The 18,176-nt window shown below is 37.7% G+C and overlaps 1 protein-coding gene across 1 annotated transcript in view; it reads right to left on the bottom strand.

The window, feature by feature from the left end:
- The window catches only part of DOCK8 (dedicator of cytokinesis 8), a 95,006-nt gene that overhangs the window by 43,530 nt on the left and 33,300 nt on the right, over positions 1-18,176 (bottom strand). Inside the window, exons 11-19 of the mRNA XM_050716416.1 lie at positions 17,732-17,891; positions 16,984-17,123; positions 16,658-16,751; positions 15,600-15,762; positions 5,352-5,469; positions 3,621-3,691; positions 3,038-3,176; positions 1,442-1,543; positions 574-669 (exon numbers count right to left, since the gene is read on the bottom strand). Of these exons, the coding sequence (XP_050572373.1) occupies positions 574-669; positions 1,442-1,543; positions 3,038-3,176; positions 3,621-3,691; positions 5,352-5,469; positions 15,600-15,762; positions 16,658-16,751; positions 16,984-17,123; positions 17,732-17,891 (1,083 nt within the window). The remainder of the gene's footprint in view (positions 1-573; positions 670-1,441; positions 1,544-3,037; positions 3,177-3,620; positions 3,692-5,351; positions 5,470-15,599; positions 15,763-16,657; positions 16,752-16,983; positions 17,124-17,731; positions 17,892-18,176) is intronic.

Genomic DNA, 18,176 nt, shown 5'->3' with positions numbered 1-18,176 from the left:
AATGCAATCTGTTGAGCTTCAAATCCCAACAAAAATGGGAAACCTCTGATTTCCTATCACATTTAGATGACCAGATTCCTAGAGTTCTCATTCAGCACTAAGCTTGGGTCCCTAGACCACATGGCATGGATGGCTGAGCTGCCTAAAGCATTTTGGCAGTCCAACCTGCCCCTGAAGGAGGGGAGATGCTTCTCTGCAGATGTGGGTACACTGTCTGACCTAACATCGCAGAACAGAAGACACACACAGAAGAAACTGGCACTGTGCCCTGCCAGTGTCCTTCAAACAGGCCTCTGCTGAGCTGAGAGGACACCAGACTCCCTATTGCTTGATGTGACTGGCTGCTGAGAGTGCTCATTTGTTCACTCATACCCATGGATTTCATTCACCGAGAATATCAGGTTCTTTCCACAGCTATAAGACAGTAGCTTTTTAGCTTTTTTTAGCTTTTTAGCTGTTTTCAAACCTGTGTAGGCTTAAATATCTTCAGTGTATAAACCTCCTCAATCAGCCTGGACATCTGAACTCTCTTTGAAATGAAACTACAACTGCATATTGCTTCTGATGCATTACCTGGGTGTGAACAGATGAAACAGCTTGCACTTCAATATTGAAAACACCCTTGTGTCCCTCAACCCACTTAATAGGTGGCGTCTGTGATGGAACTTTCTGTGATAGAAAAGAAATATGGGAATCATTGTCTGCCTTTTAATGATCAAACAGAAAGCCTGTTTACATGGGTCTGTAGGGTCTTCATGTGTTCACTTCAAATATCTAATTCAATGCCATACAGAGGACCCGAGTTAGGCATCTTCTTGCTGTTATAGACTAGGTGAATTAAAACTGATGCATTAAAGAGGGAAATGAGGAACATTTCAGCTGGATGCCTAGCATAGACAGTGTGAATGCACACCACCTGATGAGAATTTTTTAAGGTTAGAAGTTCACAGTTAATGAAATGCCAAAGGCACTCATTGGTGATGTGGTACCCATGGACAGTTTTTAAACCCATGGACAGCTTCTAAACCTGTGGACAGTTTCCTGCTTGCCATATTTTACTCTGATTGCAGTTTTGTGCTGTAGTAGCAGCACCTGATTCCATTTCCTCTCCCTTTCCCACATAGCTACAAAAAATGAGCAAATCATGCTGTGAAAGAAAGCAAATTATTAAACTGACACCCTCTAAACAGATGTATCACTGGTTAGACAATTTGCAATGATCGGTTTGGATTAATAACTTTAAAAAACACAATATAACAATTTAAAATAATAATAACACCAATGAAAATAATAACAACAACATTTTTCTCCAGAGCTTTCGCCCTTTAAAGTACAAAAAGGGGCAATTGTCTACAAGCAGACACCAATGTTAGATCATAAAATACTCATAATGTTCTTCTACACTGGGAAAATATTATCTTTTTATAATTTTCTTTGTTACCTCAGGAGAGTGAATTGAGTAGTGGAAAGGCAGCTTATCCAATGCAACAGGAAGACAATAATGTCCTGTTTGAAGACGATCATTTAGCAGAATTGGCAGCCACTGAAACAAATGAAGAGAAAATGCAGCAATATTCATGACTATATATGATTAGAGCTATTTATCTAATTTGTTATGGACAGTCGACAGAACAACAAATGAGATATTGACCTGAGTTTCTCTGCTCCAATCCATTCAACAGTAATTTGCATTTTAAATTCACTGATAGCTACTGTAGAAAAATGTACAAGACTGCTTTACAAACCAACTCTTTTGAAGAAAACAAACACAGAGATTTTAATGTGTGACATGTTTTTCAAATAAATCCTATCAGAAAGATTTAATAGGGCCCATGTTTTTCTTTAAAAAATAACTTGTCTTGAATAGGCTGATTTTTGGCTTTGAAGCAAATCAACAGAGTTAAAGTTTTGCTAGGGATAAATTGAACATTTTGCTAGGGAAAAATTGAACATTTTGCTCAATGTCACCATGAGGATTAGGGTCAGAATGACCCATCCGAACTCTGTATTGATATCTGGACACAATTCTTTTTGCTCTTATTTAAATCTGAAAGAGGCTGTGCATTTGAGTAGCACAATGCAGACATATTTTGTATTTAGGTGAGTAGAAACCTAAAAATTAAGTCCTCGCCTATGTCAAGTCTTGCTTCTGAACTACAGGCTAATTTACTTCTTACCAATACCATTGGAATTGGTGGGACTGTATCTGTCCACAAAAGAAAGCCCATTTGAAAGGATTATTGGTACTGGAGTCAAAAACAAACACATACTTCACAACCAGAACAAACAGATAGGCTCCACAGTTCAATACCACTAGGACTTTTTCCAATCTAAAGTATTATCATCATTTATGCTTTTCTCTCATTCTAAAATCTCTCTAGTTAAAAATATCTATTGATAAAGAAAAATGTCAAAGAGATTATACTACAATACGTATTTCTTACGCTAATCAGCATGAAGATAAACAAAAGTGATAGAATTACATTTTGGCTTCTGGATTTTTTGTGATTTTTATTTTTACAAGGGTAAAGACCAGTTTTAAGATAAACTATATGCCATATAAAACTTAATTAAAATATTATTTTAGTTGTTACCTCATGTATGAACATGTTAGATAAACAGTAAATAACAGTAATTGCTTTTTTTTTTTTCTCAGTAAATAAAACCTAACAGAATTAGGTGCTATACTATAAAGCACTGCTGTTGTAAATATTTAGGTGTATACTTAACTTCAGTTGTTTTGAGTGAATTCATCAGCTTCAAAGATGCTTACCAATGTAAAGATACAGGACAAGGATGTAACATAGCACAAGTTGCATCTGTATTTTTAAAACCTGTACGCTTAATGAACATATAAACATGCCTGTGTTATCCATGAATTGACTATGAGGACCTTCTACAGGTTTTGATGTGTTACCACAACCAGAAAGGAAAGGTGTGACAAAATTCTTGACAAGCAAAGAGTCTATATGCATGGGATGCACACCATGCCCACTTACCCCCATACACGTACACATTTATATTAAATGAAACTTACTGAATACCCGACGACGGTTTCCACAGATGCTCCTTGCTTTGGCTGGCAGCTGATATGATAGAATGTGAACAATAGATGGTGTTTCTCTGTGAGTTTTGCTGGCAGTTTGATTTTAACTTCTTCATAAAAGTCAGGAGACCTGTTTAAAAAAAAAAAAAGCCACACACATCTCCAGAGTAAGTATGAGACTGGGTAGAAGGCATGTTTGCCAGTAGGCTTCCAGATGTTTATAAGAAAAGTATAGATACGGAAAACAGCTTCTGAGACAAGTTAAGCAAATGGGCTACACCCATCTCTGGACATATCTACAGCTTTGAATCAGGGAAAGCATAGATGCAGAGTGTATCAGCAGGAATGTTTCAAGTATCACCCATCTTCTTACTTTCAAAACCATTCAATCTTAATTTGGGATTTCAGCTGTTAAAATGGATTAGTACCATTAAAATTAGTACAATGTTAAAATTAAAATCAAGTTTAAAATGGATTAGTACCATTATTCTTTGATTAACTGTGTAGGCTGAGAGTTATGTAAAGAATTCATGATTAATACATCTCATCTCATACAAATAATAAGATTGCTTACTTATTATGATATGTGATAGCTGTGTATATCTCCTGCACAAATTCTGGACCTGAAGATTTCCCAAAAATTACCTGCATTAAGAAGAAAAGAAAGTAACAGCAGTCAGATCTAAAGCATTTAATAGTTATCATCCTGTATCAATTTTAAGACAGTATATCAAAGCTGAAAATAACCCTTCACTTTGACCTTTGCATGTTGAAACAAATGTGTTATTACCTGGCATCTTCCTCACACAACATTCAGTGTAAAACACCAGGAAGATGGGGCAAAGGCACTGACTATCTTATATTATATTGTCTAGTCATGCACTATTAAAAGTTAGGAACTCCAGAAATGAAGTTGTGATAAGCCTCTTGAACATTACCACATTGCCTTTAATCAAATGTTAAAATGTTAAATTATTTTTTTTAAGTTTGTTTTTCAGTTGTATCTTGATCATTCAGGGTGAGATTCACCTCACCTTAACCTTAGAGGTCCACAGCTCCTTTATGTTTAATAGTGTTTGATTCACTTTTCTCATTTCAGCCTCCATGGTAAGGTGCTGGAACCCAGCAACCTTAAAGGGAGACCAGGGAAATAAGCTCAGACAAGGATATCTGTACAGCACAAGCCCATATGTACTGAGGTGAAGCTCACGCTCACAGTGCAGAGTGATGCAAGACAAACTGCCTCTGTCCTAAGTGTTCATCAAAACTTAATTAGTGATACGGGCAGAATTTAACAAAACCAACACTGCAGTATTGTGTGAAAGATAAGTGTTACATTCATACAGCACAGCTCCAGAAGAAGAAGAAACGTGGCTTGGGAAAATATTGTGCTGATGCTCTGATTTCAATTCCAGAGCTCATCTGGAGTAAGGAATGTACAACTATAAAGTATGCATTGTGTCAGCATACTCATAAAGGCTGATCAGGTGTCAGTTCCTGCTCCAACATATTGCTGGATTAGGGTTCCTCAAAGTAATATTTCAATTCAGTATTTTTCCCTTTAGCACAACTAAAATCACAAAAGATGTTATCCCATGTCATTCTTAAATAGCCAATGACATGGTCTGAAAGTTTCCCAAAAATTTCAGTCTGAAGCTGATGCCTACAGGGCTAAAGCACTTCAAGCTTAACGCCTGAAACTTAGTAAAATTGAGGACAGGATCCTATAATGAGAAATATTGGATGACCTGAACACTGACAGCACTGCCTGCTTTGCTAGGAGTGCATTCATGTGCCTTAATACACAGGACGCTTCAGAAAAAAAACTCTACCTAAGCTGCATGATTGTGCACCCGTTCATATTCACGTAACGAAGACTCCAACTTCTGCATGGCAGTGTTACATTATTTGCGTACACACAGTGCATATGGATGGGTTACACTGTATGGCAGAATGCATCATTCTTAAAAGGTCTCTGAGGCTCTGTGAATTTTACCGGCAGAGTTTCCAACATGGCATTGGTTTAATATAGCGCCACTCTTTTGAAAATAAGGTCGGAAGAGTTAAATAGGAGGGAGTGATATGCCCGTGTTCCACTCCAGTGACAGTTCTTTCCTGGCATGGGTCAGGACTGCAGTTCTGCTTCCTGATGAGTTGACAAGCTTCACAATCTCTCTGATGTTTGCCTTCCTAAGGCCCAACTAGAAACTGTGGCAACATGAAGTAAACAACAAGTTGTCTCTTCAGTGACTCCTCAGGACTGCACCTAAGCAAAACGTTGCTAAACATGCTCAGCTTTTATTACCGGCATTGCACAGGATGGGTCTTCACCGCACATAAACTGGATCTTGATAGTAATGTTTCTTGCAGAAGCTGGTCGGTTAGCAAAATTCAGCCTCTGAGGGTAAACGTAGAGGAGATTTCTGAAAGACAGAGAAAGAAGAATAAAATAGGCAAATGGCAAGCTTTTCAAAATGAAGTGCACAAACTAGCTTTTACCTTCTCTCTCTTTTGTTTTTTTTCTCACTTCTCTTTCACTTCTTTTTTCACTTCTCTCCCTGTCCTTCAGTCCCACCTATATAGTGAAAGCTTTCCAGGAACAATTTTCCAAAAGTTTGCATGGAAAAGATAAGTTCATCCTGTGACTTAAAACATGTTGTGTTTAGGGATTCCAATTTCTAGATACAAATGAATGAATAACTCTGCTTGATGTAATAAAAAGTAGGAATCTCTCAAGAAAGCAGCTCCCTTCTCAGCTACAAAGAATCAGATTTTGAAAGGGGAAAAGAATTACTCAGAGAATCACAAATAAAACGAACAATATACACTCCTAGATTACAACACCGAAAGTGGCGTGTGTACCCAGACAGATTACTAAACTTAAAACGCACCATTAATTTCTGTGGGCTATTTGGCAGCACAGATGGTCTTCTGAGTTCAAGACCCAAGAATTCTGACAGAAGAGTCAAAATGAAAATACAAAGCTTTTTCTCCACTGAAGTCTCTGGAAGGTCTGAGATTTCAGCTAGACCTGAATTGTACACATTCTGGAATCACAACTATGTCTATTTTATGAGTAATTAAATAGCCAATTTGGTATAAGATTCTCACGCTTTGTCCTTACAGTATAAGAAATAAGACGAATATTTGGTGGAAGCATGTCGGCTTCCAACAAGCAGTACTCACGGACTTTCACCCTTGCTTTGTGTCTGTGACAGTCAGAAACTACACACAAAGTTTCCCTGTCCTTATCACAGTACCTTAGTGCTATTGTCAGCTGAAATTGTGTGGAGTAGCTTTGGAGAATATTGTAATTAAATCAGATAGTCCATCTTCCATTTGTTGTATTCTAGGACATGGAAAACTGTGGTTTGTACTCCTTATTGTCATGTGCCAGAAAGTGACAGTACTCTTCAGTTACACAGTCCAAGCTACTGCACCAACCAACATATGCTACATGAGCCATGGCATGTCTTAGCAGACAGACCAGTATGTGACTTGCCTTTGCCTTAGTTCAGCATAGCACTCCTGCCTGCCACACTAATGTGCTTTCTTCCTTACCTTCCTACATGCACTTTCTGTTCTACCAAATTCTTTCCAACATGATGTTAGGAAAAGCTAAGTGAAAGTGAGAAATATATCAGTAACCTCCACTGAATTATGTCTGGGGAATGGCATATTAAATGAAGGATATTATCAGCATTACAACTGTCAGAGATGAAGAAATACATATAGGGGAGGGTGCATAATCCAGTTGTTGCTTCATTAATCTGCAGCCCAGCAAAAGATGTCACAAATCCATATAATGTCCCTGAGCACTGGATTTTACATTTAGTTGTGACTTGAGATGAAAGATATGGAAAATCACAAACAAACAGAGCTCTCTGCTGACTCTGCTGACAACCAAGGAAGCATTACTCCAGCATGTACTGTACTGAAGAGCTAAAGCTTATGCCATTTATGCTCAAGCAGTTTTAGGGACCTTGCTTACATGTGTATTAAACCTGAGGAAGAACAGAGGCAAACACTGATTCTGGGCATCCTGAAGAGATGAAAGTGATGCCTGACTCTAAAAGTAGGAAGCTGGAAAGATGATTGAACGAGGTTTCTTCGCACTGCAATAGGGACAGGCATGAACAGCAGATCCTTTGCTGACTAGTGCCTAGAGTGCTACCACCTGCCAGCATCAGTGCCCTCCAAAAACCTCAGAGCCCGGGCATTTCCACACAGCAGTTAGCATGCCTCTAAGGATGTGGTGAGCTCCAGGAGGCATCATGACCCCCTTGAGGCTTAGTGCTGAGCTGAGTATTCAAACAACATGCCATAGCAATTGCTTTCAGATAGTGTAATTAAACTTCTCCTCTCAGTCCCTCAACAGAAAGAGCAGGGGTCTATCTCCAGCCATAGCCAGAAGCATGCACAAAAAACAAGAGCCATCCACAAGTCAGTAGGCATCTACAAAAGCCATGGCAGAACACCGAACATCAACACTAGTGTCCCAAAGGATAACAGGGTTCTGGGGGAGGCACTGATTCGGACAGCTTCTCTGGGTCTGAGGCTGACCCAGCAAGGACTGTAAAGTAAAAGGCTGTTTCAGGATGGGAAAGCTAAGGGTCCATACAGCTTGACACAGGACACAATGCAACAATTCTCATTTGAATTTGCTGACTTTTCTATACTTTCATGAGACTTAGCAGTGATGATTGGATCACTTCCTATGGCCAAAGCAATGCAGACCAGTGTTCTGCCAAAATAAAATCTGTGCATACTTTTCAAGACTGTGATCTGACAGAATTTTTGTCTGTAACAATTTGCTGTGTATTATATGTGTGATATAATGAAATCTTTCTTCTTGCTGTTACATATAAGGTTTCAGCAAGTGCACCTCAAACTTCTGAGACATGTTAATTGATGACTGTACATAACAAAAGCCAATATATTACCAAGCAGTCACTACTGATAAAAAGTACAGATTGTGTATAAGTGTACAGAGACTGATCAATCAGCATTGCTATATGCTACTTATGGTATTGGAAACAAAACCTGATACTCTCATTAGTTATAACTTTCAATCTTTGTGGATTTCTCATGTTCTATTCTTTCTGGGGGAATCTTCAGAAAAAAATGGTTGAAACTGATAATGTAAATCACAAATACTGTACAGAACTACTGCCCTTACCAGGCATTGACTAGAACAAATGGCATAATGACAGAACTTCAACATGTCATATCCCAAAGGTTGTATATATATATATATATATATATATCATATATTGCGTATCTTAGAACAATTTTCTTCTAATTTGGACAATAGTTTGAATATTTTTTCTCATGTTGCTGAAATTAGGAAGTATTAAAGAGTCAGTGGTCAGACCACATTAAATTTTGAGTGAGAGTAATTTTCAGTTTAGTCTGTCCATTAGTACCGGTGTGAAAACCTTAATTCTATTAAATTATATTAAATTCTATTAAAAATCTTAATTCTATTAAATTTTTAGTTAAAAAAAAAATGTTACCAGAGGAATGGAGTGAAAGGCTGACTCTTAACATCAGATTCCTCAGGATTCAAATCACATCAAAATTACGAAAAGAAAATAGATCTTCCTAAGCTTAGATGTGATCTAGAGCTTAGAGTCAAAGCAGACAAAATTTTAACAGCTTTCTCTCCAGAACCCACAGTTATTCTATATACATCATTAAACTGACTTCCTGTTACTTCAAAAATTAAATATTACAAAAAAAAAAAATAGTCAACCACATAATGGGATTGAAAACCAGGACCAAAGACAAGTAAGTGAGATGTTGTGAATCATAAAAAGCACGAAGAAAATAATGTAACCTATCATAATAATTTTCTAGTGTGCAAATGTAGAGAATTTTCTGACCCACAATTCTCTGCTTCACATTTTCTTTTTCAGAAGTTAGTCTTAAAACAACTTTAAACTTTTTCAATATGAAAAGCAAAGAGATTATACCACCTTCTGAGGTCTCTACCCTCACATTGCAGTCCTCTGCCATAACTAAATCCACTGCTCCACTGATAATAACCTCACTTCCTTAACTTCCCGAGTAGCAGTGTTATTTAAGGGGATAAAGTGAGTGGATATCCACCAGGTATTCACTATTGCAATATGAAGACACTGTAGTAACCAGATGGCAGGTCATACATAAGGCATGGCCCTGTCACTTGACTGAAGTATGAAAAATTGAAAAAAGGAAGATAGCAACCATGACTTAGAACTGTATTTTTACATTCATTTACCATCCCAGAACCTGCAGTTCCTCTGGCTCTGTAAACCTAGGTGAAGTTCTACCTCAAAATTATTTGTAGTGAATCCCTGATAATTAAGAACATACCAGATCTTTACACGACAGTCAACCTATTCAAAATATGGTGGTATGGTTGACAATTGTGGTGGGATAATTTTGGCTTTTAAAATTTCAGTTGGAAACTTAAAAAAAAACCTTAATGGTGGCCATAGGATTCAGCAGTAAACCTAGCACACAAGAATTATGCAGCTAGGAGTCAACAAGTGGAAGTTGGATTTGTCTAAATTGACTTGTTGATTGCATTCACCACCACCACCTCCCCACCCTCCCCAGATCCTGATCTGGGAGGCTAGAATTTATACTGAAAAGCTGCAATGCTCCTCAGTGATACCTCTTCTCTAAACTGCATGCCTCAAGGTATCTATAAAGCAAGAATAGAAATGTATTGAGAAAAATGATGTGGTCTCTGCAGGAAGCCCTGCAGAGCTAGGCTAAAGAAGTCATCTGTCTTACCAAATGGGAAGACACCTACTACTACCACCAGTAGTCCAACACCTTAACAATTCTTGGGTGAAGTTCAAGCATGTTCATTTTGGTGGAAAGCAAATGGTCTGAAGAAGAAAGCACAGTGTCCTGAGGTCAGCAACAAGATCTGCAGGCTTGGAAAGGAATTCTTTCAGTTCTGAGAGTCCTGGCTGAGAGCTCTTTACAATAGAAACAGATTCAGTCAGTATCTCTCAGGCTCACACTACTGAACTAGGGTTACTATCAGTGATCAGAGTAGCTTCATTATTTCTCTCCAACACCTTCACACAAGATCACAGTATAAGCCATGGCCTGCTGAAGTGGAGCTGCAGCAAGACCAAAACAGTGAAGAGGATGATTCCATTCAAAACCATCTGGAAAGGTAGATACCTCATAGTAGTTGTTTCTTTCATGTCTTCAGTATAACTTCTCTCTTGTGAGAATGGTGAGCATTTGGTGTTGCACTAACTGGTAGCAATAATAATAATAAACGAGCAGTTCAATTTTTCTGAGAGTGCTTGACAGAGCGCTCTTACCTTAACATCCTAGAGTAGAAGCAATAGTCATACCTTTTACAGGACACAGAAGTGGGAAAAAGAAATAGCCTCAATTTTGGGAAATCAAACCACAACAAATTCCCAGAACTGACTGAACATAATATACAAATATTAGTGTAAACCTTCTGACGTTCCTGCATGATAGGCATCTTGCTGTGGATGTGACCATGCAGTTGGAGAATATGAGATATAACCATTAAAACAAGGTTTTGCAGAAGTCAGTGGCAGAATTGGAACTAAATTTAGGAAGAGCCATTCAGTCCCACATTTCTTATACTTTAGGATTCTGCTTGGACTGAGATACCTACATGTTAAATCCATGCAGTCTTTAATTCCTGCAGGTCTCTGGAAGACTCAATTTTACTTGCAAAAGACATGAACACTGGTTTCTTTGGTCTACATTATGAATGATTTACATTTACTTTCTGTTAATTTCAAAGCTGACTTCAACAAGATTTTCTTGCTGATAGTGCTCTTTTGTTTCCACACATCAGACTGAAGAAATAATACTGAAGCTGAAGAACAAAGGCATCAAGAATAAAACATGAGCTGTGTTTGGAGGCAAAACACAACCCTTATGTAAGATGTGACACTATATGGTAGAGTTTAAATAGTATAAAAGTGCTATAAAAAGTAGTATAAAACAGAATATGAAAACAGATACTATACTAATGATTTCCATATACAGCAGCTATTCAAGACACCAAATTGTCAAGATTTGGTTAAATGCTATTGCATTTCAAATCACACTTGCTTAACAGCCAACTCAAAACTGTGTATTTATGAATCTAATTTATGATGATGTTAAATTACAATTACCCAAAATGTTTTGAACAACCCTCAAAACCCCTCTAATTAAAGTACTTGTTTTTTTTTTTTTTTTAAATAATAAAACACTTTTCTTTAGAGGCTTTGCTTTCGTCTGGAAGTTTAGGCAAATACATATTTTATTCAGATTCTCAGCTCAGTGAATATGCAATGATTACCATGCCATGGCGGCATGTTTTTTTCTGTGCCGGTACTACATAACCAACGAAGATTGTCATGAAAAACAAGCTGTCTATGGGAGTGGGGCCTGTGCTCCCAGAACGCTGTTTGTGAAGTTTTTATCTTTATTGTTTCTGCTTTGTTATACAGTATTTGACAAAGTCATTTTTAACTAAGTAATAAGCAGAGGAAATTTTATGAAACCTTCCATGAAAAGTCTTACTTCCCCCTCCAAATCTCATCAATCATAGACTCATAGAATCATTGAATCATTAAGATTGTAAAAGACCTCCAAGATCATCTAATCCAACCATCACCCTACCACCAATGTCACCCACTAAGCCATGTCCCTAAGCACCACGTCCAACCTTTCCTTGAACACCCCCAGGGACGGTGACTCCATCACCTCCCTGGGCAACCTGTCCCAATGTCTGACTGCTCTTTCTGAGAAGAAATGTCTCCTCGTTTCCAACCTGAACCTTCCCTGGCACAACTTGAGGCCATTTCCTCTAGTCCTATCACCAGTTATCTGTGACAAGAGGCCGACCCCCAGCTCCCCACACCTTCAGGTAGTTGTAGAGAGCAATAAGGTCTCCCCTGAGCCTCCTCTTCTCCAGACTAAACAACCCCAGTGCTCTCAGCCGCTGCTCACAGGACTTGTGTTCCAGGCCCTTCACCAGCTTCGTAGCCCTTCTCCGGACATGCTCCAGGGCCTCGATGTCCTTCTTGTAGTGAGGGGCCCAAAGCTGAACACAGTACTCGAGGGGCAGCCTCACCAGAGCCAAGTATAGTGGGACAATCACTTCCCTAGGCCTGCTGGACACATTTCCTGATCCAAACCAGGATGCCGTTGGCCGTCTTGGCCACCTGAGCACACTGCTGGCTTGTACTCAGCCAACTATCCACCAATATTCACAGGTCCTGCTTTAGTAGTAATAGGGGAATCACAGAGCATCATTTACCTACAGTCTTTCCTCAATCAACACTAGTCAAAGCTGGGTGGAATGATTACCGTAGAAAAGCCTCCAACTAACACTGCAGACTGCAGACTAGAGCAAATCTGAGCACACTGTCAAGTGGTGTGCAATTAAATGAAATAAAACAGCAAAGAAAAGCTTTTTTTCCCCGCTTCCCTTAAAAATCCTGTAAACACTAGGCACTTCTCCTATCAAAGCACAGACCTTCCATGCCTGGTTAAGCTGAGTTACTGCTGAGGTGATGGGACTTAACCATCCCTCTTCCTCAGAACCAACACCTCACAGGGGCAGTAAGCATCACCATTTTCATTTATACTTCACAAGAAAATAAAATGATAAACAAACTTTAAATTATATGTTTTTTCCTATTAAGAATAGAAAGGAAGGTATTGAAAGAAATAAATCTTGGAATGTTTTGACATTTTCAGGGAGCTATTTTTATTAAAGAATTGTAGGTACACAACAAAAAGAAGTGTTCAATTTCTCAATGCACAAAGAAAGTTGGCTGGCTGATCTCTCTGGCATAAATCAGAAACAGAATCACCTAAATTAATGGCATTACACCAGTGTAAAAACTAGCAAGAGCCAAGTTCAAAGAGTATTACGGAGGACTCTGCTTTTCCTACAATAGAGAAAAAACTATTATTCAAAAAGAAAAAAAAAAGACTTTTTCCCCCCCACCCCCTCAGGTATCTTACACTGGAAAAAGGAAGGAAGGAAGGAAGGAAGGAAGGAAGGAAGGAAGGAAGGAAGGAAGGAAGGAAGAAAGAAAGAAAAAGAAAACTAAGTCTTTGCATCTCTTTTAAACATCCAGGCAACAAACTGAAGGTAGATATTTCATTAGTATTGTCTGGACATGTGCAGAAGTATTATTATCTTAGTAAGATCTTACCAGACTGTATTTTTAAAAGCTTTCATTGATTTGTTATTCTAATAGTTTTCTATATGTAACCCTCTCCTACATTCACGGTAACACATTAATAGGAAACAGCTAATAACTTCATCTATTTTTCATTCTTTTAATACCTAAATCCATAGCACTGGTAAATAAAACTGGTTTGTAGACTTACAGTCAAAATTAGGAAACATTAAACTGACTTCAGGACAGCAGCAGGCCGTCACAGTCAATTCAGTTATGACTAACTGCTAGCACATTGTTTTATGAAGCTATGGTTCTACTTCTATGATTCTATGGTCCTTGAGTTAGAGGAAAGATAATAAAATAACATAAAAAACTTCATATCTGGCTTTGTTCAAGTTCAGAGTCAACTTCGTGGAGGGTAGCTTTGTCTCAAGCCCAGAACAATATTCACCATGGAGAGAACTAAACAAGGAGGCTTGGATGGCGATTAATTTAAACAGATAATTGGCCTATACTCCCTATTAACACTTATGCTCACCAAAAGGAGCACTGTTGTGATTGTGTATATGGTGTAGGAAAAGCATCTCAGACACAGCTAGGTTATTCTAGCTTGTAGGAAAAGGAAGTGCTTTCAATGATGCTGCACAAACCCAGGTGCTACTTCCTGGCCCCACCAAGTCCGCATTTTGTAAGGTTTGCAAAGCTGCCTCATTTGACTTTCTGCGGAACTATTTCTGGAGTTCAGAATTATTAACTATTTCAGCAGCCTTTATAGGCAACTCCCCGGTCTGACTCCAAACATGGTTGCAGTCACAAAGCTGTCAGAACACAACCTAGCGTTCTGGCATTTTTTTTTTTTACCTTTTCCCCAGTGTATTTAAAAAGCTGTCTCCAGGGTTAAATTGAGTTATTAACTGATTGAGTTTACAGTTTACAGCATAATACTATTTACAGCATGTCTGTTGTGTCATCACCATTGATTCATTAAATGAGGTAAAGATTACCTAAGGCAAACATACCAAATAGATCTTCTCTTTATTACTTACTACTAGTTAGGCAGGACAGCATCCATTTTGTTGCCACAACTTTTACTTAAGATGAAAATCAAAACAGAGCTCAAAAAAAATCTGAACAGGCTATGCATGCTGGGTGTGAACAACTGTTGAGCAACAGCAAGAGTTTCTTCTAATATGGACATCTTTATGCAACACAGATGCCTAACTACTGAAGATGTGTGGAGACACACCAACTTGCTTCTGGAGATCCACAAATTAATTTTTAACATGGTGACTCTGGTATTCAGGATGTCTAGCTGCAGAAATTTACCCTGGTGAGAATTAAAGAGAATATTCTGTGTGAACTCAATTCCCTTTCTAGCTCAGGAACTCACAATGGTTGCCAATGCTTTTTGTTTTCAAAAGCAAACCTTTATACACTACAGGGCTCAACAGTGGAGCTAGAAAGTGCTGCTTAGTTTTGGGGACAGACAATGAATAGGAAAGTTAAACCTTCAGCCTATTTTTTTTCATCAAAAAAGTGTTGTTACTCAAGTTCATTTATGTTTGCATTTTCAATTGTATAAAAACTACCACTGCTTTTCTTCCATGTTTTCGCTAACAAAACAGTCAAATGAAAGTATTTTTTATCTTTAATACTGCAATAAACACCTTTTGAATTATTGTTAGTTAGCTATTTCCAGTATCACTACTTATCAGAACACTATGCTGCACAAACACATCGAAGCACATTCTTTTGATACCTGTTGCTTCTTGGAGACTCAGTTATGTCAGACCACTAAGAAATGCTACTGAGTATTTTAGTCTCCTTGAAACAACCAGAACAGATTTAATGAAATAAATGACAGAGTCCTTGTTCAAAGTGAAAAAATACACAGAGCTACACATTACTTCCTTAGATGGCCAGATGACTCAAATTAACAGTAGTAATTATCAAGCACAAATATCTATGAAAACTATGAATATTAAAAATAATGGTAATTGAAATAAACACACAAAAGGAAAGATGATTATATATATTAAAATGTATTATATATATATGTCAAATACATATATGTGTGTGTATCAATTATATATATATGTAATATCTATGCCAATATATATACATCCATTATATATATATATATGTCAAGTCAATGAAAGCTGTTAGGTTTTTGGACATTTTAGAAATATTTTGCATGGGACAAGGTAACTACATAACTAAATACAGCATCCAGCAGGTATCTTACCTTGTAATGGCTAACAATATCAAATCATCAGCATAACACAACGTTTTAAGCATTTAAAAATATTTCTGAAAAAATAAATCACAATTATCTTTGCAAATGGATCTTAAGAATTAAAGAAAAATAATCTTACCTATAAATGGTATGGGGAACATACACTTCTCTAATTGGGAATTCCAAAATCTCTTTGTGAGGACGACTACGGTTTTCTGGAAATGGCTTCACTGGTAGTAATTCTGGTGTCAGGCAATAGCCGAGGTTTTCTGGAGCTGGGGAGATCTCCAGTTTAAGTGCTCCTTTAAAGAAATCATATTTCACCAAAAAGACATATCAAAAATAACTAAAGCATAGAAGTAAGCAGAAGTAAGAACTGGATCTTTGGTTTGAGGCCTACATAAGAATAAAAAACATGCATGTAGAAGGATACACAGCGAGCTGAAAAAAGGTGCTGTCTAGCAGAGTTCTGTCGCTCTCTATGAAGATTCTGCTTTGATTAATATCTGCCAGAGTAGACACCACCCAACAGGAACGACACACTTGCTGTGGTCAGCAATTAAATGACTACTACTGATAACATTGACACAAAAATTTACCAGGCCTTCAATTTAACTTTTGGTAAGTGAAAACTTTTGGGGGAACACAGACTTGTCATTTCTGGCTGTCAGCTAAAAAGGCAAAAGAACCTTTGCACTCAGTTCGTGTTTTCTGAGGTTCCTCTACAATCCAGAAGAGGTCAAGCCATAATTTACGTAAAAAGTAAAAATCAGCTGGTCAGGTGTTTGAGTGTAGCTAAACTCTATCTTCACGTCTCTACTTTGTTAGCTAACACTGACCCAAATACAAGATGAAATATGTACACATTTTAATCTCCTTCTGTAAAATATGACCCATTAAAAAAAACTGCAGGGAAAATCTCCTTTGAAAGCACTGTCTTCAAACAGCTTGAATAACAATAAAAGGCATCCAGTAAATACACTGTAAATTAGGGAGGAAAGCAAATCACTGGAGAGTATCAAGCTAAATATGAATCTTCATACCCACTCATGTGGACCCGAGGAACCCAGAGAGTTCCACAACAGTATGTTATAGAGTTAAAAAAAAAAGTTTATTATATTTTGGGGTTGGAGTTGATAGAGCGATTTAGAGGAGAAAAGTATGTATATTCTATTCCATCCAAAATGGATTATGTACCTGGTAAAGTCTTAATTCTTCTCTGCAAGGAAGATGATCTTTTGAAATCAGCTAAAAATTTGAACAGATCTTCATCACTAAGCCTGTCACCTTCCTACAGGAGAAAGACAAAAATCAGTATTCTTATAACAATACTCCATGACACTGAGAAAAGTTTCTGAATGAAACATAACCTTGAGGCATCCAAAGCAGGTGGGTCACTGCCAACTCAACGGCAATTATCCTCTGTACCCCCACTAACATCACTGGGTAATTCTTCCCAACACAGCTCACATGACACATATGAAATATGTCTTAGGCAATCAGAAACAAAGAGCATCTTGTACCTGTTTAAAGAAGGTGCTGAGTGTCAGAGAGATTGTTTTGAAGTTTGATGCTGGATAATTGTCCTCGGAGCTGAGACTCCTCTCAGAAAGTCTTCTTGCCTGTAGCAGTGTTGCCTTCTTGTCACTAGCTGATCCTTTCCCTTCAAAGGGAAATTAAATAAAATACCAGCATGCTTTGTATTGCTTCTCTACAAAGACTATAAGGATACACTAAAAATCCACGAGTTCCTGGTAACGTCAGAGGACAGAGAACAGTACCTACTACCTTTTGCCTGTATTTCCCACTACTCGTATTTCAGACTATGCGACATAATGGAATGCCAGGACACACCTAGTGTGACATTATTTCTGCTGCAACGCACAAGCTTATTTAAATTTTTATTTAATGGGTTTTATAACCCCCTTTGGTCAATGTTAGGTGCAGCTTAAATATATCACTTGTACACTCCAGAAACTAAGTAGTTTGATTCCTATGTATTGCAAATGGACTCCGTATAGTAAAGACACTTTCCCTACTACAAAGCCAGTGTTCAACCAAAATTGAGTCTAAAACATGGAAGAATATTTAGAGTACATAAATACATAAGCAGAGATGAAATAGTGAGAATATTAAATTGTATTTGAAGGCTGAGAAGGTGTGAACTTGAATCTGTCAGTCATTCTTGAAGCCTGAGTGAATGACATTGTTTCCTATGGTCAAAACCACCTAAGAGTTGCTTTGTGTTAGTTAGAAAACTTAGATGACTACCATTTAAACCTTCAGTCTCAGGTATTTCTCGTTCGAGTGTGGAAACATTGAAGAAATTAGTTAGGCTTATGGGAATCCAGGCGAACGGCATTCTGTATTTCCCCAGCCGCTGACAGAAGGATTCAGCTTGTGCTTTCAGTTTTTCAATCTTTTCTTTTGTCTAAGACAAAGAAAATAATGAATGTGTTAAAAGCAATCAGTTAGTTTAACTCAGTAAAGAGAAAAAAAAAAGAAATTATTTACAGTTCAGTAAATTGCACTCTTATCTCTTGTGTTTTCTTGTTACATTACTGCCAGAATCATAGCTGTTTTAATTTGTAATTCACTTCCCATTTCTTTTTAACAAGTTCATTTTTATTATCAAAAATGAGCATGCAGATCTTCTTGCAGTGACCCTTATGTCCACCATGAGCAAGCACAATAAAATGTTTGCAGGTTTAGTTCC

This window comes from Cygnus atratus, chromosome Z (assembly GCF_013377495.2).
Source record: "Cygnus atratus isolate AKBS03 ecotype Queensland, Australia chromosome Z, CAtr_DNAZoo_HiC_assembly, whole genome shotgun sequence".
NCBI lineage: Eukaryota > Metazoa > Chordata > Aves > Anseriformes > Anatidae > Cygnus > Cygnus atratus.
Note: the sequence above shows the minus strand (reverse complement) of the source record. Positions and strands in the feature narration are given on the sequence as shown.